Below are 26,341 nucleotides of genomic sequence, written 5' to 3'. Positions count from 1 at the left end.
CACAACATTCCCATTCCTTGGAAAATCATTGAATTTGCCATTTGCTTTGGGGCCATATTGGCTGGCAGAAACCATTGAAACCCCCAGTGCCCCCATTTACATTGATAAGCATTGGGGCCAATAAAATGGCTGGATCTCATTGGCTGGAGCACTGCTTTGGGAAGGCTGCAGAGAAGGAGGAAAAATAACAAAATCCTTCAGATTGGTCAGCCTGCTTCTCAAACAGGAGTCTACAAGTGCATTTTAGATTTGGGGTTTTTAAAAGACAGATCCCTTCTGAAATTTGGCCAGAAATGATTTGAAACAAAATGATCACAGACTTGATTAAAAAGGAGTGCTATCAAACCCTTTTCATGGTCTGGACCAGAACTTCTGTTGGCAGTGGAGTTTGTTAGTGTGTGCGTTTGGCTGTTGGTTTCTCTATTTAGTTATATGTATTCTTACTCTCTTAGATTTGGCTGTAATCATTTATTTCATTTTTTTAGAAGGTAATTTTTTTTTTTTTCTTCAGAAAAGAGAGGTAAGAGGATTGGGGGAAGGTCTCTCCTCTGCAGCCAGAATCTGAGTTCTCCAGCATGTTGTGCCAAGTTGATGGCTATTATTCCCCCAGAAGATAATGTCCCTTTTTTTTTTTTTTAACTTCCTTTTAACATTCTGCCCTTGGCATCTGTTCCAGGCATTGTGGACGAACGTAGACTGTGTTCTGACAATGGGTTAAAGCAAGCACTTATTGAAAAGCATTCTCTACTTAATTACATTTCCTTCTTCTGGAAGCTATTTTAATTTTTTTTATAATCACATGTTAATTGTGTATTAGCGGGGCCTTTCTGATTAGTTGAAAACATAATGAAACCTTTGTAAACAACATAGAGAGAAAGAAAGAGGAGTGTGTGAACAGAGAGAGTGGTGATGAGCCAGTTCTAAGAGGCTGAAATCACTACATTTCTTGATGCCAGGGAGGGGCTGAAATTGTACCTGGAAGGCCCCTTTTGAATGACGACTCCTTGGTGGCAATGACTGACCACGGTGGCTGATCGGTGACAGAGAGGGGTTTGGGGGTTTGTTCATGAGCAGTCCCATCTCATCTTAGCCCCTCTTAGCCCCATCCTGCTGTCTTGCACTCATTTATTCACTCATTCATTCATTCACTTAGTTATTCACTTATTCACTAATTCACTCACTTCTTCATTCACTCACTCATTCATTTATTCACTCTTTTATCCACTCACTCATTCACTCACTCATTCATTCACTGAGTTATTCACTTATTCACTAATTTACTCATTCATTCATTCACTCATTCATTCATTCACTCTTTTATCCACTCAGTCATTCACTCATTCATTCATTCACTCATTTACATTTTGATCATTAAATAGCATTCTCTATTGAGCACCGACCAGAGACAGGACTCTTCCATGCATGCTCTGGAATCTTCCCACCATCCTCAATACAGGTGTCACTCGCATTTATGGATAAGGAACTTGGAGCTCACAGTTGAGCTCACTCATTCATGTTCAGCCAAGGCTAGGAAGCAGGAGAATCAGATCTTTCCGGCCCACAGCCCCAACCCCAGTGTGGTTCCCAAGTTGCCATGTCCCTTCCCATCCAAATTTCAGCCGGTCTGGTACACCTGGTACCTGGCAGGACAGCAGGAGGGTAGAGGAGGCCACAGGGCTGGGCCTGTGTGTGTGTGGTGAGGACAAGGCGAAAGGTAGCATGCTGTGCTCCCCAGAACGTGCCGGCATTGTTTTATTTTCCGCCTTCTAACGAGAGCCACGTTTCTTGATTGAAAGCACCAGCCCCAGTTTACAGTCCCTATTGTGGCGAGCGGGGCCCCGAAAGCCCTGCTCTGTTCCCCATTTAAAGGGCTGGGCTTACAGGGGTTTTGCAGTTCCCAGGCTGTTATTAGGGAAGCGTGGCTGGGGCGCTTAAAATGAAAGTGCTACTGTATGCGAGAGCCAGGTTCACCGTGTGCGCTCCAAGGAAACGCTGCCAAGACAGTATTATGAACAGCCGCCAAGCAAAACACACGCATTCCGTCCAGTGGAGCCAGCTCACTTCTGCAAATAGAGGAAAAATTGACTTTCTGATTTGGAGTGTTTCTACAACTAAGAAGAATCACTCCAGTGATTGTTCTAAAAATATTCTGGAGGCAGCACGTTCTTGAAGGCCTCGGGATTCTGAGCGTCCCTTAATTGTACTTTTTATGTAATCTCTCTGGATCGTGTTTAAAAAAAAATCACTTAAGCTTGCGTGGTCATCCTCCTCCCCCCGTCACCCCACATAAGTGTTGCTGCTGCATGAGAGAGTGGCATACGCAGCAGAAATTGTATTTTTATCTCTGACTTCAGGAAGTATATTTGTTTTTCATCTCCTGCAGCCGCCGTTGCAGGGCTCACAGCTGAGCCACCAAATCTAGGGCAGCCCCTGACATCCCTGCCTTAGTGGCCAAGCCCAGCTCTGGAGGGAAGTCACTCGGATTTTTTTTTTTTTTTTTGGTGGAGGGCTGTGGGCAGGCAGGGGGTTGCTGACAAATGCAGTCCCCCTGCCCCCTCTGCCATTTCAGGCTGCCTTCCCCCTTCACAAGGCGCGGAGTTCCCTAGGAGCCCTGGATTCTCAGCTTCAGGCAACTCTGGAATTCAAATGATTTCTACAATGATGAAATTGACTGGGATTCCACAGCTTCTTTATTGCCAGAAGTAGATGGTGTGGGCCGCTCCTCTTCTCTCTGTCTTTTCAGTTCTCTCCACCTCTTTCTCCCTTTCCCACTCTCTTCCTGACTCCCCACTTTCTCTTTCAGTCTATTTTCTTTAGATTTAGGGGCAGTGCCCACAAGGAAGCCAGTGTTTAAGTTGATGGGTGTGGCCCAGGGCTGCCCACTTTTGGGACAGTTGCTATGTGGACTGGCTCATCCTTTGCTGGGGAGATGTCCTGTGCATTGTAGATGTGCAGTGGCATCCCTGGCCTCTCCCCACTAGATGCCAGTAGCACCCCAAGCCTAAGCCCCTCAGTCTTGACAATCACAAATATCTCCAAACATTGCCACAGGTTTCCTAGAGGGGCAAAACAGCCCTCAGTTGAGAACCACTGTTCTAGCCTGTTTTTTTCTGACAACAACCGAGAAAAAGCCTGGGGGAATATTAGTATCTATTTTGAGGCTCAAGAATAATCAATAATAAAAGAGTAGAATCAACGGCCTTGAAAATTGGGACTGAATTTCCATTGTTAGATTTTACCCCCAAAGTATAATTTAAAAAGAAGTAACAGGATGACCCTGATTGGAGGGTGACCCCCCGTGTGGCTGAAGCGGGCAGTGGGAGTGGAGGTGGTGAGCTGTCTGTCACAGTCGCACCTGTAGGAGTTGGAATGGCCAGGTAGGTCAGACATCTGTACCTTCAAACACTCACGCAGTTTTTCTCTGAAATATTTCCCAATGCCGAGCTTTAGGACAACTCTTCTTTCTAGAATTAGCTTACTGATAGCCTTATTCGTGAACGGATGCTTTTGAGAAATTTGCCAGTGGTTTTGGCAGTGTGTGTTGGAACTTTCTCAGTTTTACCGCCCTTCCTCCCTCCTTTCCTTCCTTCCACTTCCCTCCTTCCCTTAGAGATTTTTTTCCCCATTGTTAGGAATGGGACCTAGCTAAAAAAACAACAAAACAAGACAAAAAAAGGCACAGACGGCCGGGCGCGGTGGCTCACGCCTGTAATCCCAGCACTTTGGGAGGCCCAGGCGGGTGGATCATGAGGTCAGGAGATAGAGACCATCCTGGCTAACACGGTGAGACCCCATCTGTACTAAAAAATACAAAAAATTAGCCGGGCGTGGTGGCGGGAGCCTGTAGTCCCAGCTACTCGGGAGGCTGAGGCAGGAGAATGGCGTGAACCCGGGAGGCGGAGCTTGCAGTGAGCCGAGATTGCACCACTGCAGTCCAGCCTGGGTGACAGAGCGAGACTCCGTCTCAAAAAAAAAAAAAAAAAAAGAAAAAAGAAAAAAGGCACAGGCAAGTGCCTTTTTTTAAAAAATTATTTTTTATTTATTTTTATTTTATTGTTTTATTTGAGATGAAGTCTCACTCTGTTGCCTAGGCTGGAGTGCAGTGGTGCCATCTCGGTTTACTGCAGCCTCCACTTCCCGGGTTCAAGCAGTTTTCCTGCCTCAGCCTCCCGGGTAGCTGGGGACTACAGGTGCATGCCAACACGCCCACCTATTTTTTTGTACTTTTAGTAGAGACGGGGTTTCCCTGTATTAGCCAGGATGGTCTTGATCTCCTGACCTCGTGATCCGCCTGCTTCAGCCTCCCAAAGTGCTGGGATTACAGGTGTGAGCCCCTGCGCCCGGCCCAAGTGCCTTGTTTTAAAGACATATGCTATAACTGTTTCCATGTTATGTGGCTTTAAATGTTGGCTCATTACTGGGACACCCAGTAGGGTCAGGTGCCAGCATCCATCAGCAAAACCTGTCTTTGGGAAATCTAGAATTGGATTGTCAGCAGGTGCTGTGCTGGGCTTCCTTGGAGTGCCTTGAGAGTAATTTCCTGGGCTTAGCCCACACTCCTGCTTCTGCCAGCCAGCCCAGCCAGCCTTGAGGTGCTCCTGCCACTTGGCATTCACAGAACTCCACCTCCCCTGGGCCTGGACCTCTAGGCTTCAGGTTCCCTAGTGCCCCTAGTCCCCTACAGGGGTCGTCTTGGGAGCCTCCTTGCTCCAGGTCACCCAGTATGGGCAGCTGTTTCCCAGCCCTTCTCATCCCCCACTCTACCTCGTGCACTCCCCTCTGGCTTTGTCACCAGCCTGGCCTCCTCCTGCCCCTTGGTGTCGATGATGCCTTTATCCTGCCCTCATGGGTGGGAGGCAGTCCTGGGAGAACCAATGGGCACAGCTGCTGAGGACCACAGGCTGGAGCCAGCGGTGTGATTGGATCTAGCTGCTGACCCAGTCGCCACCGTGCTGGGGTGTTGGTGTCTGGAGAGGGCTGTGTTAGGAGCGTGGGTGTAACTCCTTGTTGACGTTAGTTTCTCTCCTGTACACTGTGTGTGTGTGTGTGGGTGTGTGTGTGTGCTATGTGGACACACACCGCCCCCTGCATTTTCTCGTGAACCTGCATGTGTGTGTGCATGTAGTGTGCGTGCAGCTTCTCCCTTCCATAACCTCCCATGGTGGCGTTCGGTGCATCTTAGAGTCCTCTGATGTTCTAGCGGCACCAGGCAGCTCGGCTGCGCATCCGGGCACCCGGTAACTTCGGCACTGTCAGGCTGTGCCTGGCGAGATGACCACGTCCCAGCAGCCAGCAGCGGCTGGAGGAAGCTTGGCACTGTGGCAGAGGCAAAGCGCCGCTGAAGTGCCGCAGGTTTTTCATATGGAAATGTGAAATAATGGGGTGATTAAATAGAGCTGTATATTAAAGTACATCTGACATTAGAATTACCATAATGTGCTGTAGCCTTAGGCTGAGTACTTTATTTGCCATCTGCGTCGGCCCAAAATCCCCCGGGGAAGCGCTAAAATATTCTGAATAAACTCAGCTCGAGTTCTTATTGAGAGTAAAATACCATTTGTGGCACGTCGTATTGATTCGTCTTAATTGTGGTGCAGAAAAGAACATTCACTGGCTGATGACTTTTGTGCTCGGTGACAAGCTGGCTGGAGTTACTCTAGCACTGCAGTTGGTTAACCTGGGCCGACAGCGGACTTGGCCAGGCAGGCACCTGGGCTCCAGCCACAGGAGCTGCAGCGCCATCCCCCGCCCCAAGCCGGTGGCACAGCTGGGGCTCCCCGCCAGTCCCCGGCCCTCCTCCTAGGAGAGGGTTGGGGAGAAGGAAGCCCATTGCAGGGGCAGAGGAAATTCACACCCTGCGCCTCAGGCCTCTCCCTATGGCCAGCCTCGTCTTTCCCCAGAAAGACAAACTGACCTGCTGGGGACAGAGAGGCCACGGTTTCAGCCTCAGCCCCAGCCCCAGCCCCAGCCCCAGGCCAGCCCTTGGTTGGAGAGATGTACTCTGCATATCGAAGGAAATAAAACTAACAAAAGAAAGGAAAAGAAAAAAGAAGGAAAAGAGCCCATCCACCCAGGCAAACCGAAGCTTGGTTAGTTACTGGTTAGTGGTCGTGGGACTGGGTAATGGTCTCTGAACCCCACTGGGGGGAAATTACTTGCAAAATGCATTAAAGATAAAAGAAAACACTTGGTGATCCAAACGGTGATCCCCCCATTCATAAGGTCCAGTTTTTTACCCTATAATTGCCTATCATTATACACAATTTAAATATTCAAACATTCTCCACAAACCCTGGGCTAGCATGTTTTTATTACAAATTCAGAACAAGGGAATAACCTTTAACTTCAGAGACAAATGAGACAAATTTACAAGTGCATATCTGCTGTTTTCTTGTGCTTTATCAATCCCTGCGGACCGGAACACTTTTGCTCTAACGCCACTCAGAACAATATACATATATTACTACTTGTTTGTAGTGTGTCGGTAATGAGTCCCCTCTGCATTAGCTAACCTATATAACTCGGTGGCGAGGCTCTCCATAACGTCAATTATCTCCTTGGAGCTAAACGTACACTCCATTAAAATGAGATTTACTGCTCTGCCATACTTCTTGGGGTGGAATGTAGAGATTTTTTGTGGATTTAAAGAAAGGAAAGATGGAGGCTTGCCTGGCGAAGGAAGTCGTGAATTATGGAGAGGGGAGACTTCCTGTCTCGAGGAGGAGGAGGAGGAGGAGGAGGAGGAGGAGGAGGAAGGCCCGCAGAGGGTGCTTCTGGGGAGACTGAGATCCTACCTGTGAGTGAGAAACAGCTACACACTGGTCCCCGCTCACACACCTGCAGCCGACTCCTGGCTTTTTCTTGCCTGTTTATCTCCTAATTCCCTCTTTATTTGTCCATTAAATGATAAGGATGGTTTGCTCTGTGCGTCTCTTTCACATTCTCTGCAAAATTCCTGTCCCCAGAGTTCTAGAATCCTTTCAGAAAACTCTCATGTTGGGCGGCGTGGGGGAACGTCACCATCAAAGTGAGCTCAGCTATCGGCCCACCAAAACCCACCGGAACAGCGTAGGCCCTTTTCAGGGAAGTTCACAGAAAGCAGATTTCAAGGGACTCTGACAACGCCTTCTTTATTATTTCCAGTGGATTTCAGTGCCTTATCCGAAGGGGGGACCTCTAAAGACAGCCTCTAGGAATGTGCTGTAGTTTTTCACGAATGCTCCAGATGACTTGCCACATGGAAAATTGCTCTGTGCGTCCTGCCCCAGCTCTTCCATCTTACTGACAAACACCACTGTTTTCACCCTGTGCCGTGATACCCCTGCGGCTGGCAGTGTTGCTTTATTCTGGGGTTGGGTGGCTGTTTCCTGAGCCTGAAACTGCATACCTGGGCTGACCAAAGAATTGAGCCGTTGAAATAGAGACTGTCTTGGGAAATCTCGGGTGCATGGTGCCTGCAGCCATAGTTCAGTTTTAATACTTCCCTGTTCCACCGATAGTCTGGACTGTCTTGTCCCTGAAGGTGGATTCACAGGCCTAGGGTATTCAGATGTGAGGCTTGCTGGAATCATTGAACTCCTGCTGTAGAGGGTAACATAGAAACCACTTTCCTTGCTAGTGATCTTCATAGACTGGATTTTAAGTTTCATTCCTTTATACCTCATGGTTTCGCAGCTTGGGAAGGGTGGCCCTCTGAAGGGTTCACCTGCATCCTTTTGTTTATAGCGATTCTCCCTTATACTGAACAGTTCTTGACTTGAGTAGGCCTTGAGTGTGGGCTTGAAATTTTTCATGGACAAAATAGGAAAGTTTTCACTATGATGGGATTTACAGCAATGGAATTTGCTCTATATTCAGCTAAGTTTCTTGCGTGTTTTCAGAACCTCCCCCTTTTCAATTTCACCTTCAGTTCTTCCTTTCTTTGAGTCTGGAGTCCCACCTCCGCCTTTAGGCATGCAGTACCTCTGGCAGGCCTGCCCCTTCCCTCCCTTCTCTGCATGATGCACTTATTTTTTTATTTTTTATTTTATTTTTATTTTTTTGAGACGGAGTTTTATTCTGTCACCCAGGCTGAAGTGCAGTGGCACGACCTCAGCTCACTGCAACCTCCGCCTCCCAGGTTCAAGCAATTCTCCTCCTCAGCCTCCAGAGTAGCTGGGACTACAGGCACCTGCCACCATGCCTGGCTACTTTTTGTATTTTTAGTAGAGATGGGATTTCACCGTGTTGGCCAGGCTGGTCTTGAACTCCTGACCTCAGGTGATCCACCTATCTCGGCCTCCCAAAGTGCTGGGATTACAGACGTGAGCCACCGTGCATGATGCACTCTTATTTTCCCTTCTGAACGAACACCAGGGTCTCCTCCTCGGAGAGTCTTTTGTGGTCCCCCCAGGATGTCAGCCTCTCCCTCCTCTGGGTTCCGCACTGCTTGGCACACCCTTCACAAGTGACTGAATGGCCTGAACCTTGCCTAGATGTTCCTGGAGTCACTGGCCTCTTGCTGTAGACTTTGGGCTCCGTGAGGACAGACCTTCATTTCTTTGTGTCCCTCCTCTTGGCATAGGGCCTGGCACAGAGTGGACATATCGTGCATCTGTGAAGGAAGGGAGGAGGGAACAAGGGAATCAGTTTTGTTGAGAAGTTGATGGTGAAGCCGTGCTCTGATTTCTTGCTGTAACGATACCATTTCTGAGTTGCCAGATGTGGTGAGGTCTTGGGTCATCCCGATATTCCTCCAGGGCTTCCCTGGGAAAGCACCTCGGGAACAGGGTGTCTTCTGTACACCCAACACTTACCCTGGGTCAGGAGGGCGAGTGTGCGGGAGTGAGGACAGCCCTGTAGAATGAGCCAGGCCTGCACTGGATGGAGACCCCTTTTGTGGAATGCTCTTGGGTATATATTTGCCTCTCCGGTTGCATTTCCCGTTTCCCCCAACCTGCCTCATTCTACAGCAAACAGAGCTGCTTTCTCCATTGCGTGGCCCAGTGCCCTGCACCTTGAGTGTGCTCACACAGCTCCCTACCTTGTGGACCTTTCCCTCCTTGACCTGGGCACATCCGGTTCTCTGTGTCCGGCTTGAACATCACTTGTCATATAGATTTTTAAATTTTTTTTGACAGAGTCTCACTCTGTCACCCAGGCTGGAGTGCAGTGGTGTGATCTTATCTCACTGCAACCTCCGCCTCCCGGGTTCAAGCAATTCTCCTGCCTCAGCCTCCTAAGTAGCTGGGATTATAGGCATGCGCCACCATGCCCAACTAATTTTTGTATTATTAGTAGAGATGGGGTTTTACCATGTTGGTCAGGCTGGTCTCCAACTCCTGACCTCAGGTGATCTGCCCGCCTTGGCCTCCCAAAGTGCTGTGATTACAGGCATGAGCCACTGTGCCCGTCCTCATCATGTAGTTTTGCTGCCTGCCTCCTCCCCAGGTGCTCAGAAGTCACTCGAGGTTTCTGCTCTGTCTGACAATTCTCTGTGTCTACAGTTTAACCCGCTCCCACTCCCTGACCCCCACCTATGACCTCCTTGAGGGAGGAAAGCAAGACTCACTGGCGTTTTTGTGCAAATCTGGCTGTCAAGGGGAATGCTGGGCCTCTTTGTTTGAGGGGTGCAGGCCCAGCTTCCTAGGATTTTTCTCAAATCCTGAATTAAGTCCAGGCAGATGAAGCCGCACAGCTCACCTCTGCTGCAGGAGTCCCATGAGGGTAAGTGGACGGTCACCCAACACTATAGTGTGAGTGAGATTTTCTCGCTGTGTGCGGCCTCTTTCTTCTGGTCCGTTTCCTGCCGTCGAAGGCCTGCAGCTTGGCCTCCCGGGCTGGCTTACTGGCAATCCTGGGTGCACATGGAATGATTGGACAGGGCTGGTCACAGCAGGGTTTGCCGTCCCCATGTGAGGGGCAGCCAGTTGTGAGTCTGGACCCAGCACAGGCTCTGCGGTCAGACAGACCCATGTGTGCATCTTGGCTCTGCCACTTATCAGCCCTGTGACCTGGGGCCCCTCACTCAACTGTGATGAGACTTAGTTTCTTTTTTCTAGAGAACCTGAGTTAGAACCCACTTTCCAAAGTGGTTGTGAGCATCCACCTGAGAGCAAAAGGGCAACACTGGCACGTGCAGGCTGTAGCCATGTTGAACACACCAAGGTCAAGGACAAACGATGACAGTCTAGTAGGGTGATCAGTATGAAGCAGATCTAAATACAATGCTGTGGAATGCTGAGGGATTGGACTTAGGCTGGATCTGAAAAGTTATTTTAGGGGGAAAGAATAAATGGCAGGTATTCCAGGAAGCAGGGATGGCACCGGCAAGGGCATGGAGGTGTGAAAATGCGCTGCTCAAAGGGAGGCACCGAGAGGGCGAGCGGGCAGCGCATGGGTGTGTGCAAAAGGCAGGCAGTGAGTCTGGTCGGATCCCGAAGGCTGGGGTGCTTGATACATCGTCCTGGGTATCAGGGAGGCCCCACCAGCTCTGTGATTTGGGAAGATCCATCCCTGGTTCTGGGGTGGGTGGCAGCAGAGGTAATGGCATACTGTCTTGGTTCTGTGTGTAGTCTCCTGGGATCCTGGCATGCTTTGGTGGTTGGGATGCAGCTGGCTTCAGGGTGGGGGCAGTGCTAAGTGTGTCCTCTGCCGGGGAAGAGACGTCCTTTGTTGAGACTGCTGAGCGGAGCCCTGCTCTCTGGAGGGGGCCTGGTGTGGAGGGTGGCATGCGGACTGTGGAGTTGCAGTGTCTTCACAGGTCTAGTCCTTGTCTTGGTGGGACTTCAGGAACACTGACCATGAGAAAACACAGAGAAAGTCCCAGTCTCTTGTCACCTCCCATGTACCCAGTGCCTACTGCATGTGGGTCCCCATTTGGGGTATTTTACCATGATGAGCCCTCATCCTACAGCGAATGACCCAGGAAGGCAGGTATTGTTTTCACTGTATGGATGAAGACCCTGAAGCCCTGTGATGTCCAGCAACTTGGCCGAAGTGTCTGGGCTTTGAAGTGCGTCTGGAAGGAACATGGCTCACGCTGGCAGAAGGCTAAGAAGACTCCCGATCTGTCGGATGTCTTGGCCGCTGGCAGTCCTAAAGCGCAACTTTGCATTAGTCACCATGTTGCAGGCTGGTGTCCAAACAGTCCACAAGACCAGCGCAGTCCCTGTCCTCAGTGAGCTTGGAGTCCAGAAGATGAATTTGAAATAAATAATCTAAGGCCAGTAATTTCTTCTTGAGCAACTTACCCAAGTTCTCTGGGCTTCCTTTATTTCTTCTGTCAGTGGTCACTGTGTGTAGAGTTAGGTGGGGTCTAAATGAGGTGATGTGAGAAGGAGGTCTGGCATCACGTGGGTTTTGAACCCCCAAGTTGAGTCAAGCCCTTGAATTCTTCTCTCTCCCAGCACCCTGAACTTCTCCTAGCACCACTCATAATTTGCATTAAATAATGGAATGGGTTATTGGGGGTTCCCTGTCTCCCCCTGGAGTGTGGGCTGCACCCTTAGCTACCAGCATAGTACCTAGCAGATGAAGGGTGGCCAGATCCTGTTTGTTCAGTGAATTAATGAAAGTCAGATGTAGATGTAGTTCTCAGCAGGACACACAGTGCTATCAAGTTTATTCAGCCCAATCTATTTTGATCCCACATTTACTGGCTTTAACATGTACTGAGATCCAGGGATGGCAAAGAGGTGCAGGCAAGCTTTATTTGGCAATGACTGCCTGGAACCTGGGGTTAAAGAGGAGTCCAAGGCCTGGAGAGAGAGTGCGGGGATGAATTGGCAATGTCTACCACAGGTCTTGGTGTGGGGGCAGTGGCTTTCTTAGCTAGAGGCTGGTTCAGCACATTACCATCAGAGGAGACCATGTCTTGTGGGTCATAGTACCGCTGCTGCTACCATCAACACTTGCACCCCTCAGTGGGCCACTTGTTTTTCTCTTCTAAATGGCATCTATTATTTTTGCCATGAGATAATCAGCGTGATTTCATGGAGTTACTGCAATTCTAGCCAAAAGCAACACATCCTGGCATTTTTGTTAGTACATGGGCTGAAATGAAAGGTGAAATACTGAGGCCCAGGTAGCTAGCCCCATCCCTGCCCAGAGTGTGTCTGCTGCTCTTCTGACCAGCGTTTATCAGAACAGCGTAACAAGAGCACAGGCTTTACTGTGGACAGCTGTGCAGCCCCAGGCGGATCCCCTATCTCTTTCCATCCTCAGTTTCTCCATCTGTAAAATGGTGATGATAATGGTGGGTACTGCAGGGGTTGTTGGAGCAGCATGAGAGGTCCTTGGTGTGCTTAGCTCAGGGCCTGGCAGGTGGTAAGGATTTCATAAAGCCTTCTTGTTACCACTGTGAGTATTATTTCCCTAGTTCTGCCTTTGTCTTGGAGAGAGCTGAGGTTTCACAGAATGCATTTGGAACAGGCAAGGATGGTTATCAGTTCTGCAGATGGCTATGCCCAGGAATGATATAGACATGAAACATATAGACCCCTGAGGTGCCCAACTGACATCTCCTTTCTGACGTCATGAAAGAGGATAGTTTTTAAATGAATAAGGAGTCTACACAACTGAGGGATAACACTGATAATTACGATCATTTTGTAACTGTGGAGACGGTATCTTTAGCAGACGGATTCTGGAGGCAGACTTAGTGGTTGGCCGGCGAAACCAGCCATCTCCTTGGGTACTGGGTACCCTGAAGTCCACAGCGGGGAAGGGAGCTGCCACAGGGGGCCCTGGGATCCGGCTTCCCATCCCTGGATTCGGCCACTTCGGTGTCTGCCTCACCAGGTCCGCAGTGGCGTGTCACACCCAGCAGGCTCGCTTGCTCGCTCTGTGAAACGTCTCCCCTTATCCTCTCCAGGGTCAAGGCCTGTGGTGGACCTGACCGGGTTCCATCCAAGCATCATCAGTGCCTTCCACTGGGAGGACACTCACAGTGTGGTGGGAGAACCTCCTTCCTGGCCATTTTCATTGTGAAACAGGCCCCGACGATAAATCCCTCAGGTGGTGCTATGTGCTGAGGTGGGCCTGGAGCCTGCTCAGGGGTCCAGAAGCCTGAGAGGGGCGTGGTCTGCGCCTTTCTGGCTGTGCCACTTTGCTTCTCTGAGCATCAGTATGTTCACGTGCCAGCTGGGATACAGTTTTTGCCTGGCCCCCCTCGAGGCCACAGTTAGCAAAGATGGTTTGAGTGAATGCATGGGAAATGCCATGCCTAGGGTAAAATGTTTTGCAACCTGTAGAGGGGCCTGTGAAGCCAGGACCCAGTTCTTACTTTAGCCCCCCAGCCTCGGGATATCACCCCGGGCCCTGCTTGAGTTGTGGGGGTGTCTCCGTGCTGCTCCTTCTCAAACAGCAGTGGGCCACTAAATCTCACCCAGGCAGGAATGCCCTTCCCCTTTGGTATCACTTGGCCTTAGGAGGACCACTATCAATTACGGCCTTTTCATTGGATAATAATTTCAATTAAAGGTGTGTTTTTTATTGAACATCTCTGATACCTTTACTGGTATTATTAGAGTAGCTAGCTTAATAAGGAGGAACAATTATTTAAATGCTCATAAAAAAGCCTAATGGCAGAGGGAGAGTCACATTTCATTGCAGGAGTCCAGTTGCATGTCGGTTCCCAAGCATCATAATAAAAAATGATGTTTCCTCAATGTTTGCAAGTTTCTGCTTCCCTAGAACCTCTAACGCATGAGGCAGGCTGCATTAAATGTCCTCCAGGGTTTCATTATTGCTGGAATTATACTGAAAGTCATCCCGGAAACATCCATGGCCAGGTACAAGGGTGGATAATAAAAAAGCAAAACGTGCAAAACCCGTCGTAACGCCTGCATAGCTGTGTGCGATTTATAGGCTGTGCCCACATACAGGAGCTCATTCGGTCTCCCCAGCCCTCTCCGGAGCCAGGTATATTATTCCCGTTCTACTGATGAGGAAATCAAGCCTCAGAGAGGTTAAATGACTTGACTGAATTCCCCCTTCTGGGAACACCAAGGCAGAGGGGTATGGATGCACTGCTGCTGTCCAGGGTTCTCAGGACCCAGGGTATTGCATGTGAGAAAGATGTCCAGGAGCTCTGTCTAGAGCCAGTGGAGCAAAGAAGATCCAGTGTGAGTTTCTGTCAATGGATACAAAAAAACGTCTGAGAAAGGAAGGAGGACCGAAAGAAGCAAGGGAAGACGAGGCCCTGGGTCTGAGTCGCCAAGCGTGACTTAGTGAGCCAAGTGCAGCTGACGTTTCTAGGTCTGTAGGCCAGGCTTGATGTTGCTGGGTAAATCGCTTCTAAATAATCTAGGCCTTGACCTATCAGTGGGAATCTCAGCAGCCTGTCTGGGCTGAGCATAAAGTTGTCACCCCTCTCCACAGTGCAACCTCCAGCTCACCTGTGGGCAGGTGACCCTGAGTTCCTGGAGGGGGGGTGACAGCCAAGAAACATCTGGTCCCAGGAAGGGGAGTGGGCCAGCCTCCAGTCAGAAGCAGCCTGCTCACTAGGGGTCTTTTTCTGCACTTAAAAATGAGCCGTCCAAGACTGCGTGCCATGTGTTCAAAATATTTAGCAAGTTTTCAAATAGAAAAATGTTCTGAGTGACTCTTCAAAGACTTTCTGACATCGTTCTGTTCCTAAAAGTGAGCAAGCCTCATGCTCAGGGCTGCTTCTGGGCAAGAGATAACCATGGAGTAATAATAAGGAAATGAACATTTTATTAAAAAAAGAAGGGAGGGGGGACTGGAAAGAAAGTTGTCTAGGGTGGGCCTCTGAGGGCTGGGCGATTTTAGGATATCGGAAGGCATCAGATCCTGCACTGAAGGCCGTTGCCTGCAGTGAAATCTTGCCATTGTGTAGAGGGAAGTATTGGAACCAAAGAGGTTCACGGACACTGGTCCAGTAAGAGCTTCCCGGGCAGGACAGGTGGCCCTGAAATCCAGCCTGAAGAATAAACATCGCTCTTCTCACCTGATGGTGAATTATGGACAGGTAACTCCCTCCCTATGTTGCTCCAAGTTAGTTTTAGAAGCTTTTTTTTTTTTTTTTTTTTTTAAGATGGATTCTCGCTCTGTCACCCAGGCTGGAGTGCAGTGGTGCGATCTCAGCTCACTGCCACTTCCGCCTCCCGGGTTCAAGCGATTCTCCTGCCTCAGCCTCCAAGTAGCTGGGATTATAGGCATCTGCCACCACACTCGGCTAATTTTTATATTTTTAGCAGAGACGGGATTTCCCAATGTTGGCCAGGCTGGTCTTGAACTCCTGACCTCAAGTCATCTGCCTGCCTCGGCCTCCCAAAGTGCTGGGATTACAGGTGTGAGCCACCATGCCCAGCCAGAAGCATTTAAAGCAAACAAACAAGAAGTGGGAACACTTGAGCTCTTTAGCACGTGTAGCTACCTGACTTCCAGTAACTACCATTTTGCATTGAAAAAACCTGTGACTTGGCCATTTCGGCTGTAGAGCCGCCTTCATTGCTGGCCTGCCTAGGAGCTCTGCATTTTCCTCTGATAGCCACGTTCTTTCCTCACCAGCCACAGAACTTTCTAGAAAATCTGTGGCCACCCTGATCAAGAAACAGGAAGTGCTTTGGAGCACTTCCCAGGGAAAGAGATGATGAAAAAAAGATTGGGGGAAGGGAGGTGGCCTGACTTGAAAACATGAGGAACTGGAGCGATGGAAAGCTGTGAATTGATTAATTGGAGTGGCTGAAGGGCGGTGCAGGGTACAGGAACCATCTTTAATTTGAAGATCTATAACCCTGGTGGAAGGGGCACTTCATTTGCGTTATTAACTCCTGTGTCAGAAAGGGACGTGTATCTAGCTTCTTTTTTTATTACTTATTTATTCTGCCTTGTTCCCAAAAAGGGTGTGAAGAGTCGTCTAGTATGGCTTCTGGCCAGCTCTCCTGTGAGGCTGTCTGAGCTAAGGCCTGCTGTTCCCCAAGTACATTCACTAATAAGCGGAGGACAGAAATGCTGTCCCCAGAGAAGCTGGGCACTTCCTCTGTTTGCTGAGGGTGCACAGAAGGGGAGGGCTGGGGTGTTGGGGTGGCCTGATGGGGAGAGTCGCGGCCACCCAGGGCCTTGGGAAGGCGTCCCTGCCCTGTCCGAGGTGGGGAGGCTTCCCCTCAGGGGCTCCTTCATGGGAGAACTGAGTTACCTGGAGGACTGAGACAGGAAAATGACCCAGACACCCTGGAGAAAGAAGACAGCCTCAGAGGTGCTCCTTGAGCTGTTTTTAAAAGAGGGATGAGGCCGAACTTCAGAATTCCTTTTTCATTTCTGTCCTCCCTACCACCGTCTTCTCCTCACCAAACACACAGAATAGGAGAGGAGAGGGAAAGAATCCCTATGTAATGCCAAACTCGTAAAAGCGTGGCTCAGTTTCTAGTGTTGGTGTCCTGGGCCAACTGGTTCTGAGGTCGTGGGGGGAATCTCCACCCTGCCCCTCAGACAGCACGAAGCCTTCTGTGACGCTGCAGGCATGGGATGTCTTGGGGAGGTCCCGGCCCCTCAGAAACTGGCAAGCCCAGGTTCAGACAGAGGCACAGGCCACACTCAAGACTGAAGCCCTTGGATGGAATTCAGGGTATTTGGTCCCCGAGTCACTTGATTTTTAAAAGATGGTTTCCAAACGAAGGTTTATGTGCCTATAAACACTGCTAAGAGTGCAGCCCTCCAGAAACATAATTAGTGGGTGGAAAATAAAAATGCTGTCTGCCTAGGATTTCAGAAGGCCTGTAATCGATTGGTGGAGAGGGTGAGACGGGACTGTTTTCTCCACTTCCCACGGCACCTTACTGATATTGGGTATGGTCATTCATTTGCACGTCTGACTTCACCAGAGCTTGTGGCTCCTGGACTTTAGCATCTGCGTTAAAATCTTCCAGGTAGAAGAAAGTTTGAGAAAACAAAACGGGTCTTTCAAGATCTCTCATGCCATGTCTTCTGCCGGATCTGAGCTGCGATTCTTGTTCCTCTTGCTTCCCCAGCTAGTGAGTGCGATGATGGAAGATGGGTCCTGTCTGCACCATCTCTTTTATGCAGAGTATTAGGAGAGGTACATGCTGGAAAAGCGGCGAGCTTCACCCACAGGTGCAGGAGGGCATCCACAGGACAGGTTCCGGAGGAAATGTTCAGCCTCCATTTTGTGACAGTCTCAGTGATGGACAAAGACCATGACGTTTTGGCTCCGTACCAAGAGTGTCCGCTACAATTTGCTGCCCATGTGTGTCACCAGAGCCAGTTGCTAACACGTCAGCATTTGCCACTGTTCATCCTGACTGCCCTGTCAGATGTGAGGATGTTCATTCCTTGCTTAGTATTCTGGCAGAGGACTTTGAAAGACTCATTTAGGCCAGTGTGCCCCCGCCTTCCCTGGGGGTCTGGAGGTGGAATTCCAAGTGGTGTTTGGGCGTGTCTGTGAGGACACGGGGTGGGGGCAGCTGTCACAGTAGTAGCGGGTCTTCACGGCATGTTAAATTTCTTCTGTTCCTACGAATCCATGTTCAGGTGTACAGTGCTTTCTGCACAGACGGTGGTGTAGGAAACACGAGAATTTCCTAGAGCTAAAAATCCCAAACGTTGCAGAGGTATTGCAGTTATTTCTCTTAAAAAAAAAAAAAAAAGTTTGCAGGATGGTACAGTTCGATTTGTGCTTCTGTACAACTCCCTGGAATCAAATATCAGAATTGGTTGTTCTCAAAGGGGGTGGTGATCTTGCCCCCCTTCCTGGGAAGATTTGGCAAGGCTGGAGACATTTTTTGTCCTCGCAACTGGGGGAGGTGGATGTTCCTGTCATCTATCTAGTGGGTGCAGGCAGAGGATGCTGCTCAACATCCTGCAATGTGCAGGACAGCCCCCACCACCCAAAGAATTAGGATGTAAATGTTACTAGTGCCTTGACTGAGAAACCCTTGCCTAGATGGTTTTGGGTGTGGAGCATCCTGGAGGGTTGGGATTTGCCAGGGCTGTTACACAGTCCAACCTTGACAGAATTCCTACTACTGGATCGTATTCTCACAAACACGATCTCCCGTGGTCTTGGAGGTAATGGGGCTCATAATCCCTTTCCTTTGAGGGAGCAAGGCGGGCCTTTACACAATTGAAGTAAGTCGCTGGTGCCTAGGTGGCCAGGGCCGCTTGCCCACAGACCCTGCCTCTTCGGCCCCCCAGCCAGGTGGAGACAAGGCCGGGCCTGCTTGAAAGCCACCCTGCAGTCCCTGTCAGGCAGGGCACTGGGATCCCGGATCGGCCTGGGCCGCATCCCCCAGGCCAGTGGCCCTGCGGTGCCCGCGCCCAGCTGCTGCTTCTCACGCTGTCTCTGCCTTTCTGTCCGTGTGTTTCCCCAGGTAAAGATGAGCCTTCCAGCTACATTTGCACAACATGCAAGCAGCCCTTCAACAGCGCGTGGTTCCTGCTGCAGCACGCGCAGAACACGCACGGCTTCCGCATCTACCTGGAGCCCGGGCCGGCCAGCAGCTCGCTCACGCCACGGCTCACCATCCCGCCGCCGCTCGGGCCGGAGGCCGTGGCGCAGTCCCCGCTCATGAATTTCCTGGGCGACAGCAACCCCTTCAACCTGCTGCGCATGACGGGCCCCATCCTGCGGGACCACCCGGGCTTCGGCGAGGGCCGCCTGCCGGGCACGCCGCCTCTCTTCAGCCCCCCGCCGCGCCACCACCTGGACCCGCACCGCCTCAGTGCCGAGGAGATGGGGCTCGTTGCCCAGCACCCCAGTGCCTTCGACCGAGTCATGCGCCTGAACCCCATGGCCATCGACTCGCCCGCCATGGACTTCTCGCGGCGGCTCCGCGAGCTGGCGGGCAACAGCTCCACGCCGCCGCCCGTGTCCCCGGGCCGTGGAAACCCTATGCACCGGCTCCTGAACCCCTTCCAGCCCAGCCCCAAGTCCCCGTTCCTGAGCACGCCGCCGCTGCCGCCCATGCCTCCTGGCGGCACGCCGCCCCCGCAGCCGCCGGCCAAGAGCAAGTCCTGCGAGTTCTGCGGCAAGACCTTCAAGTTCCAGAGCAATCTCATCGTGCACAGGCGCAGTCACACGGGCGAGAAGCCCTACAAGTGCCAGCTGTGCGACCACGCATGCTCGCAGGCCAGCAAGCTCAAGCGCCACATGAAGACGCACATGCACAAGGCCGGCTCGCTGGCTGGCCGCTCCGACGACGGGCTCTCGGCCGCCAGCTCCCCCGAGCCCGGCACAAGCGAGCTGGCGGGCGAGGGCCTCAAGGCGGCCGATGGCGACTTCCGCCACCATGAGAGCGACCCGTCGCTGGGCCACGAGCCGGAGGAGGAGGACGAGGAGGAGGAGGAGGAGGAGGAGGAGTTGCTGCTGGAGAACGAGAGCCGGCCCGAGTCGAGCTTCAGCATGGACTCGGAGCTGAGCCGCAACCGCGAGAACGGCGGTGGTGGGGTGGCCGGGGTCCCGGGCGCGGGGGGCGGCGCGGCCAAGGCACTGGCTGACGAGAAGGCCCTGGTGCTGGGCAAGGTCATGGAGAACGTGGGCCTGGGCGCACTGCCGCAGTATGGCGAGCTCTTGGCCGACAAGCAGAAGCGCGGCGCCTTCCTGAAGCGCGCGGCTGGCGGCGGGGACGCGGGCGACGACGACGACGCGGGCGGCTGCGGGGACACGGGAGCGGGCGGAGCGGTCAACGGGCGCGGGGGCGGCTTCGCGCCGGGCACCGAGCCTTTCCCTGGGCTTTTCCCGCGCAAGCCCGCACCGCTGCCCAGCCCGGGGCTCAACAGCGCCGCCAAGCGCATCAAGGTGGAGAAGGACCTGGAGCTGCCGCCCGCCGCGCTCATCCCGTCCGAGAACGTGTACTCGCAGTGGCTGGTGGGCTACGCGGCGTCGCGGCACTTCATGAAGGACCCCTTCCTGGGCTTCACGGACGCACGACAGTCGCCCTTCGCCACGTCGTCTGAGCACTCGTCCGAGAACGGCAGCCTGCGCTTCTCCACGCCGCCCGGGGACCTGCTGGACGGCGGCCTCTCGGGCCGCAGTGGCACGGCCAGCGGAGGCAGCACCCCGCACCTGGGCGGCCCCGGCCCCGGGCGGCCCAGCTCCAAGGAGGGCCGCCGCAGCGACACGTGCGAGTACTGCGGCAAGGTGTTCAAGAACTGCAGCAACCTGACAGTGCACAGGCGGAGCCACACCGGCGAGCGGCCTTACAAGTGCGAGCTGTGCAACTACGCATGCGCGCAGAGCAGCAAGCTCACGCGCCACATGAAGACGCACGGGCAGATCGGCAAGGAGGTGTACCGCTGCGACATCTGCCAGATGCCCTTCAGCGTCTACAGCACCCTGGAGAAACACATGAAAAAGTGGCACGGCGAGCACTTGCTGACTAACGACGTCAAAATCGAGCAGGCCGAGAGGAGCTAAGCGCGCGGGCCCTGGCGCCCCGCACCTGTACAGTGGAACCGTTGCCAACCGAGAGAATGCTGACCTGACTTGCCTCCGTGTCACCGCCACCCCGCACCCCGCGTGTCCCCGGGGCCCAGGGGAGGCGGCACTCCAACCTAACCTGTGTCTGCGAAGTCCTATGGAAACCCGAGGGTTGATTAAGGCAGTACAAATTGTGGAGCCTTTTAACTGTGCAATAATTTCTGTATTTATTGGGTTTTGTAATTTTTTTGGCATGTGCAGGTACTTTTTATTATTATTTTTTCTGTTTGAATTCCTTTAAGAGATTTTGTTGGGTATCCATCCCTTCTTTATTTTTTTTTTTTAAAACCCGGTAGTAGCCTGAGCAATGACTCGCAAGCAATGTTAGAGGGGAAGCATATCTTTTAAATTATAATTTGGGGGGAGGGGTGGTGCTGCTTTTTTGAAATTTAAGCTAAGCATGTGTAATTTCTTGTGAAGAAGCCAACACTCAAATGACTTTTAAAGTTGTTTACTTTTTCATTCCTTCCTCTTTTTTTGTCCTGAAATAAAAAGTGGCATGCAGTTTTTAAAAAATTTTTTTATTTTTATTTTTGTTTTTGGGGTGGGGGATGTGGATGTACAGCGGATAACAATCTTTAAAGTCGTAGCACTTTGTTTCAGAATTGGAATGGAGATGTAGCACTCATGTCGTCCCAAGTAAAGCGGCCTTTTCTGTTGATTTCAGCTTTCATATTACATAAGGGAAGCCTTGAGTGGTGGTGCTAGAAGAGGCACCCCACAGACTCAGCACCGCCAGAGAGGATTTTGGAGGGCTCCTCTGGGAAATGGCCCGACAGCATTCTGAGGTTGTGCATGACCAGCAGATACTATCCTTTTCTTGGAATATTGGCGTGCCCTGGGGTGCCATGGCTGCTATTCGCTGTAGATTAGGTTACATAAAATGGGCTGAGGGGTACCTTTTTGGGGAGATGGGGTGGCCTGCAGTGACACAAAAAGGAAGAAACTAGCGGTGTTCTTTTAGGCGTTTTCTGGCTTGACGGCTTCTCTCTTTATCACCCCCACCACGTAAATCTCAAATCCTATGTTGCTACAAGGGGTCATTGATCATTTCCCAAGCAGACGAATGCCCTAATGAATTGGAGTTAGTGTTCTCTCATTTAATGCACACTGATGATATTGTAGGGATGGGTGGGGTGGGATCTTGCAAATTTCTATTCTCTGTTACTGAAAAAGCACGGGAGGAGTTCCATCAGAGGGTGCCCAGCGCTACTTCCCAGGGTTTTTTTGTTTTTGTTTTTGTTTTTCTATCTCATTAGGTTGGAAGGTACTAAACATTGAACTGTTAAGATTAGACATTTGAATTCTGTTGACCCGCACTTTAAAGCTTTTGTTTGCATTTAAATTAAATGGCTTCTAAACAAGAAATTGCAGCATATTCTTCTCTTTGGCCCAGAGGTGGGTTAAACTGTAAGGGACAGCTGAGATTGAGTGTCAGTGTTGCTAAGCGTGGCATTCACAATACTGGCACTATAAAGAACAAAATAAAATAATAATTTATAGGACAGTTTTTCTACTGCCATTCAATTTGATGTGAGTGCCTTGAAAACTGATCTTCCTATTTGAGTCTCTTGAGACAAATGCAAAACTTTTTTTTTGAAATGAAAAGACTTTTTAAAAAAGTAAAACAAGAAAAGTACATTCTTTAGAAACTAACAAAGCCACATTTACTTTAAGTAAAAAAAAAAAAATTCTGGTTGAAGATAGAGGATATGAAATGCCATAAGACCCAATCAAATGAAGAAATAAACCCAGCACAACCTTGGACATCCATTAGCTGAATTATCCTCAGCCCCTTTTGTTTTTGGGACAACGCTGCTTAGATATGGAGTGGAGGTGATTTACTGCTGAATTAAAACTCAAGTGACACAAGTTACAAGTTGATATCGTTGAATGAAAAGCAAAACAAAAACAATTCAGGAACAACGGCTAATTTTTTCTAAAGTTAAATTTAGTGCACTCTGTCTTAAAAATACGTTTACAGTATTGGGTACATACAAGGGTAAAAAAAATTGTGTGTATGTGTGTTGGAGCGATCATTTTTTTTCAAAGTTTGCTTAATAGGTTATACAAAAATGCCACAGTGGCCGCGTGTATATTGTTTTCTTTTGGTGACGGGGTTTTAGTATATATTATATATATTAAAATTTCTTGATTACTGTAAAAGTGGACCAGTATTTGTAATAATCGAGAATGCCTGGGCATTTTACAAAACAAGAAAAAAAAATACCCTTTTCTTTTCCTTGAAAATGTTGCAGTAAAATTTAAATGGTGGGTCTATAAATTTGTTCTTGTCACAGTAACTGTAAAGTCGGAGTTTTAGTAAATTTTTTTCTGCCTTGGGTGTTGAATTTTTATTTCAAAAAAAATGTATAGAAACTTGTATTTGGGGATTCAAAGGGGATTGCTACACCATGTAGAAAAAGTATGTAGAAAAAAAGTGCTTAATATTGTTATTGCTTTGCAGAAAAAAAAAATCACATTTCTGACCTGTACTTATTTTTCTCTTCCTGCCTCCCTCTGGAATGGATATATTGGTTGGTTCATATGATGTAGGCACTTGCTGTATTTTTACTGGAGCTCGTAATTTTTTAACTGTAAGCTTGTCCTTTTAAAGGGATTTAATGTACCTTTTTGTTAGTGAATTTGGAAATAAAAAGAAAAAAAAAACAAAAACAAACAGGCTGCCATAATATATTTTTTTAATTTGGCAGGATAAAATATTGCAAAAAAAAAAAAATTTGTATGTTAAGTCCTATTGTACAGGAGAAAAAGGGTTGTTTGACAACCTTTGAGAAAAAGAAACAAAAGGAAGTAGTTAAATGCTTTGGTTCACAAATCATTTAGTTGTATATATTTTTTGTCGGAATTGGCCTACACAAAGAACCGTTCGTGTTGGGCTTCTCTCTGAACGCCCGAACCTTGCATCAAGGCTCCTTGGTGTGGCCACAGCAGACCGGATGGGAAATTCTTTATTTGTGTTGAGTGGAAAAAAAAAAATCAGTTTTTGTAAAGATGTCAGTAACATTCCACATTGTCTTCCCTTTCTCTAAGAGGCCATCTGTAAGATGTCAGATGTAGAGGAGAGAGAGCGAGAGAACATCTTCCTTCTCTACCATCACTTCTGTGGCGGTCACCACCACCACCACCTCTCCCGCCCTTACCAGCAGAAAGCAATGCAAACCGAGCTGCTTTAGTCCTTGAGAAATTGTGAAACAAACACAAATATCATAAAAGGAGCTGGTGATTCAGCTGGGTCCGAGTGAAGTGACCTGCTGTTGAGACCGGTACAAATTGGATTTCAGGAAGGAGACTCCATCACAGCCAGGACCTTTCGTGCCGTGGAGAGTGTTGGCCTCTTGTCTTTCTTCCCTGCTTTGCTGCTTTGCTCTCTGAAACCTACATTCCTTCAGTTTCCAAATGCCAGGGCCTGGGATGAATTTGGTGCCTTTCCATATCTCGTTCTCTCTCCTTCCCCTGTGTTTCCTCTCCATCCTTCATCCTCCATTGGTCCTTTATTTTTTTTTTCATTTTTTATTTAATTTCTTTCTTCGTTATCTGTTCCTCCCCTAATCCTCTATTTTAATTTTTTTTTTTTTTTTTGTAAAGCCAAGTAGCTTTAAGATAAAGTGGTGGTCTTTTGGATGAGGGAATAATGCATTTTTAAATAAAATACCAATATCAGGAAGCCATTTTTTTATTTCAGGAAATGTAAGAAACCATTATTTCAGGTTATGAAAGTGTAACCAAGCATCCTTTTGGGCAATTCCTTACCAAATGCAGAAGCTTTTCTGTTCAATGCACTCTTTCCTCCTTGCCACTTACCTTTGCAAAGTTAAAAAAAGGGGGAGGGAATGGGAGAGAAAGCTGAGATTTCAGTTTCCTACTGCAGTTTCCTACCTGCAGATCCAGGGGCTGCTGTTGCCTTTGGATGCCCCGCTGAGGTCCTGGAGTGCCTCCAGGGTGGCCCTCCTGTAGTCATAACAGCTAGCCAGTGCTCACCAGCTTACCAGATTGCCAGGACTAAGCCATCTCAAAGCACAAGCATTGTGTGTCTCTGTGACTGCAGAGAAGAGAGAACTTTGCTTCCGTTTTGTGTTTAAAAAACCAACATGGAAGCAGGTGATCCCGAGAGAGGCCTCTAGCATGGGTGACCCAGCCGACCTCAGGCCGGTTTCCACACTGCCACAACTTTGTTCAAAGTTGCCCCCAATTGGAACCCGCCACTTGCCATTAGGGAGTCTTTCATGAGGAGAGGAGGAGACTGAATTACTCTAAGCAAAATGTGAAAAGTAAGGAAATCAGCCTTTCATCCCAGTCCTAAGTAACTGTCAGCCGAAGGTCTCGTGGAACACAGGCAAACCCGTGATTTTGGTGCTCCTTGTAACTCAGCCCTGCAAAGCAAAGTCCCATTGATTTAAGTTGTTTGCATTTGTACTGGCAAGGCAAAATATTTTTATTACCTTTTCTATTATTGTATGAGCTTTTGTTGTTTACTTGGAGGTTTTGTCTTTTACTACAAGTTTGGAACTATTTATTATTGCTTGGTATTTGTGCTCTGTTTAAGAAACAGGCACTTTTTTTTTTATTATGGATAAAATGTTGAGATGACAGGAGGTCATTTCAATATGGCTTAGTAAAATATTTATTGTTCCTTTATTCTCTGTACAAGATTTTGGGCCTCTTTTTTTCCTTAATGTCACAATGTTGAGTTCAGCATGTGTCTGCCATTTCATTTGTACGCTTGTTCAAAACCAAGTTTGTTCTGGTTTCAAGTTATAAAAATAAATTGGACATTTAACTTGATCTCCAAACCTTGTCCTTTTCTGTGTCTTTTAAAGGTGGGGGATGGACAGCTTATTTCCAAGGGCGAACTGAAGGTCTTTCTCCATTTTCTTCCTGACCCAAATCTTTAAGCCCATTGAGAGGATGACAGGAAATCATGGCACGAGAGCCCTATAGTTCTCTTAGCCCCTGTGCAGCAGTGTGATCTAGAACAGTGGTTCTCGGCCCAGTTGCACATGGGAATCTTCTGGGAGCTTTTAAAAATCTCAGGGCCCAGGAGACATCCCAGACCAATTCTCTCAGAATCTCTGGAGGCAGGTCCCCGTATCAGCATTTTTGAAAATGATCCAGGTGATTCTCCTATCCGACTGAACTTGTGAACAAGTAATTGAAAAGAAAATACACTTGGTTAGGAATGATTAGACTCAAGTTGAGCCTAATTCGGCTCCCATTTTCTCAATACCCAGGGAGAGCTCTTGTGAGCCACGGGGGGATCAAAATCCAGGGAGAAGGAGACCCTGCCCCAAGGGTCTAAATGACTCTGTGCCCTTGGGCAGGTCCCCTTGGTTTTCCCATTTGTAAAATGAGGTTGATGAATTTTGTTAAAACTCATTCATGAGGAATGAGGAAACTTTCATTGGGGATGATCAAAGTTAGCCCTTGCAGAATGAAGTAGCTTTAACTCCGCATTTCCCAGTGCTGGGCCTGGAGCAGCCAACAAGATGGGGTGGAAGGAGGCAGGGCTGTTGGGTTCCAGTCGCACCGAGGCATGAAGGAACTTTTGGTTCTCTCCATGTGAGCAAGAGAGAGGCAGGTCCACCCTTCAGCATGAGGGAACAAAGGGCCCACTGGGTTTTTGACCATTCTTTTTCTATGTTTTCTGTTCTTAAAGGGACAAAGAACAATCTGCTCACACCACTTCTGCAAACTATCACTGGGCACTGATGTGAACCAGGTACCAAGAATTCAGGCAGCCCAAGAATCTTCATAAAGAGACTTTACAAGAATGAAAATAACAAGCCATGCTTGCTAAGGTGATTTGTGGGCTCTCTGCTCACAGAGATGAGAAGAAAAAGAAGGGTAGCATGTTCCTCTATGTCTTGTCTTCACCCCACA

The 26,341-nt window shown here is 49.2% G+C and overlaps 1 protein-coding gene across 4 annotated transcripts in view; it reads left to right on the top strand.

The window, feature by feature from the left end:
* The window catches only part of BCL11B (B cell CLL/lymphoma 11B), a 103,419-nt gene extending 78,165 nt beyond the window's left edge, over positions 1-25,254 (top strand). For all 4 annotated transcript variants that reach the window (XM_025391800.1, XM_025391798.1, XM_025391799.1 and 1 more), the window contains one exon: positions 18,333-25,254. In XM_025391800.1, the coding sequence (XP_025247585.1) occupies positions 18,333-20,377 (2,045 nt within the window). In that variant the 3' untranslated portion in view covers positions 20,378-25,254. The remainder of the gene's footprint in view (positions 1-18,332) is intronic.
* Positions 25,255-26,341: the final 1,087 nt, after the last annotated feature.

This window comes from Theropithecus gelada, chromosome 7b, assembly GCF_003255815.1.
Source record: "Theropithecus gelada isolate Dixy chromosome 7b, Tgel_1.0, whole genome shotgun sequence".
NCBI classification, from domain to species: domain Eukaryota; kingdom Metazoa; phylum Chordata; class Mammalia; order Primates; family Cercopithecidae; genus Theropithecus; species Theropithecus gelada.
This window is presented reverse-complemented; position numbering and strand designations above follow the sequence as displayed.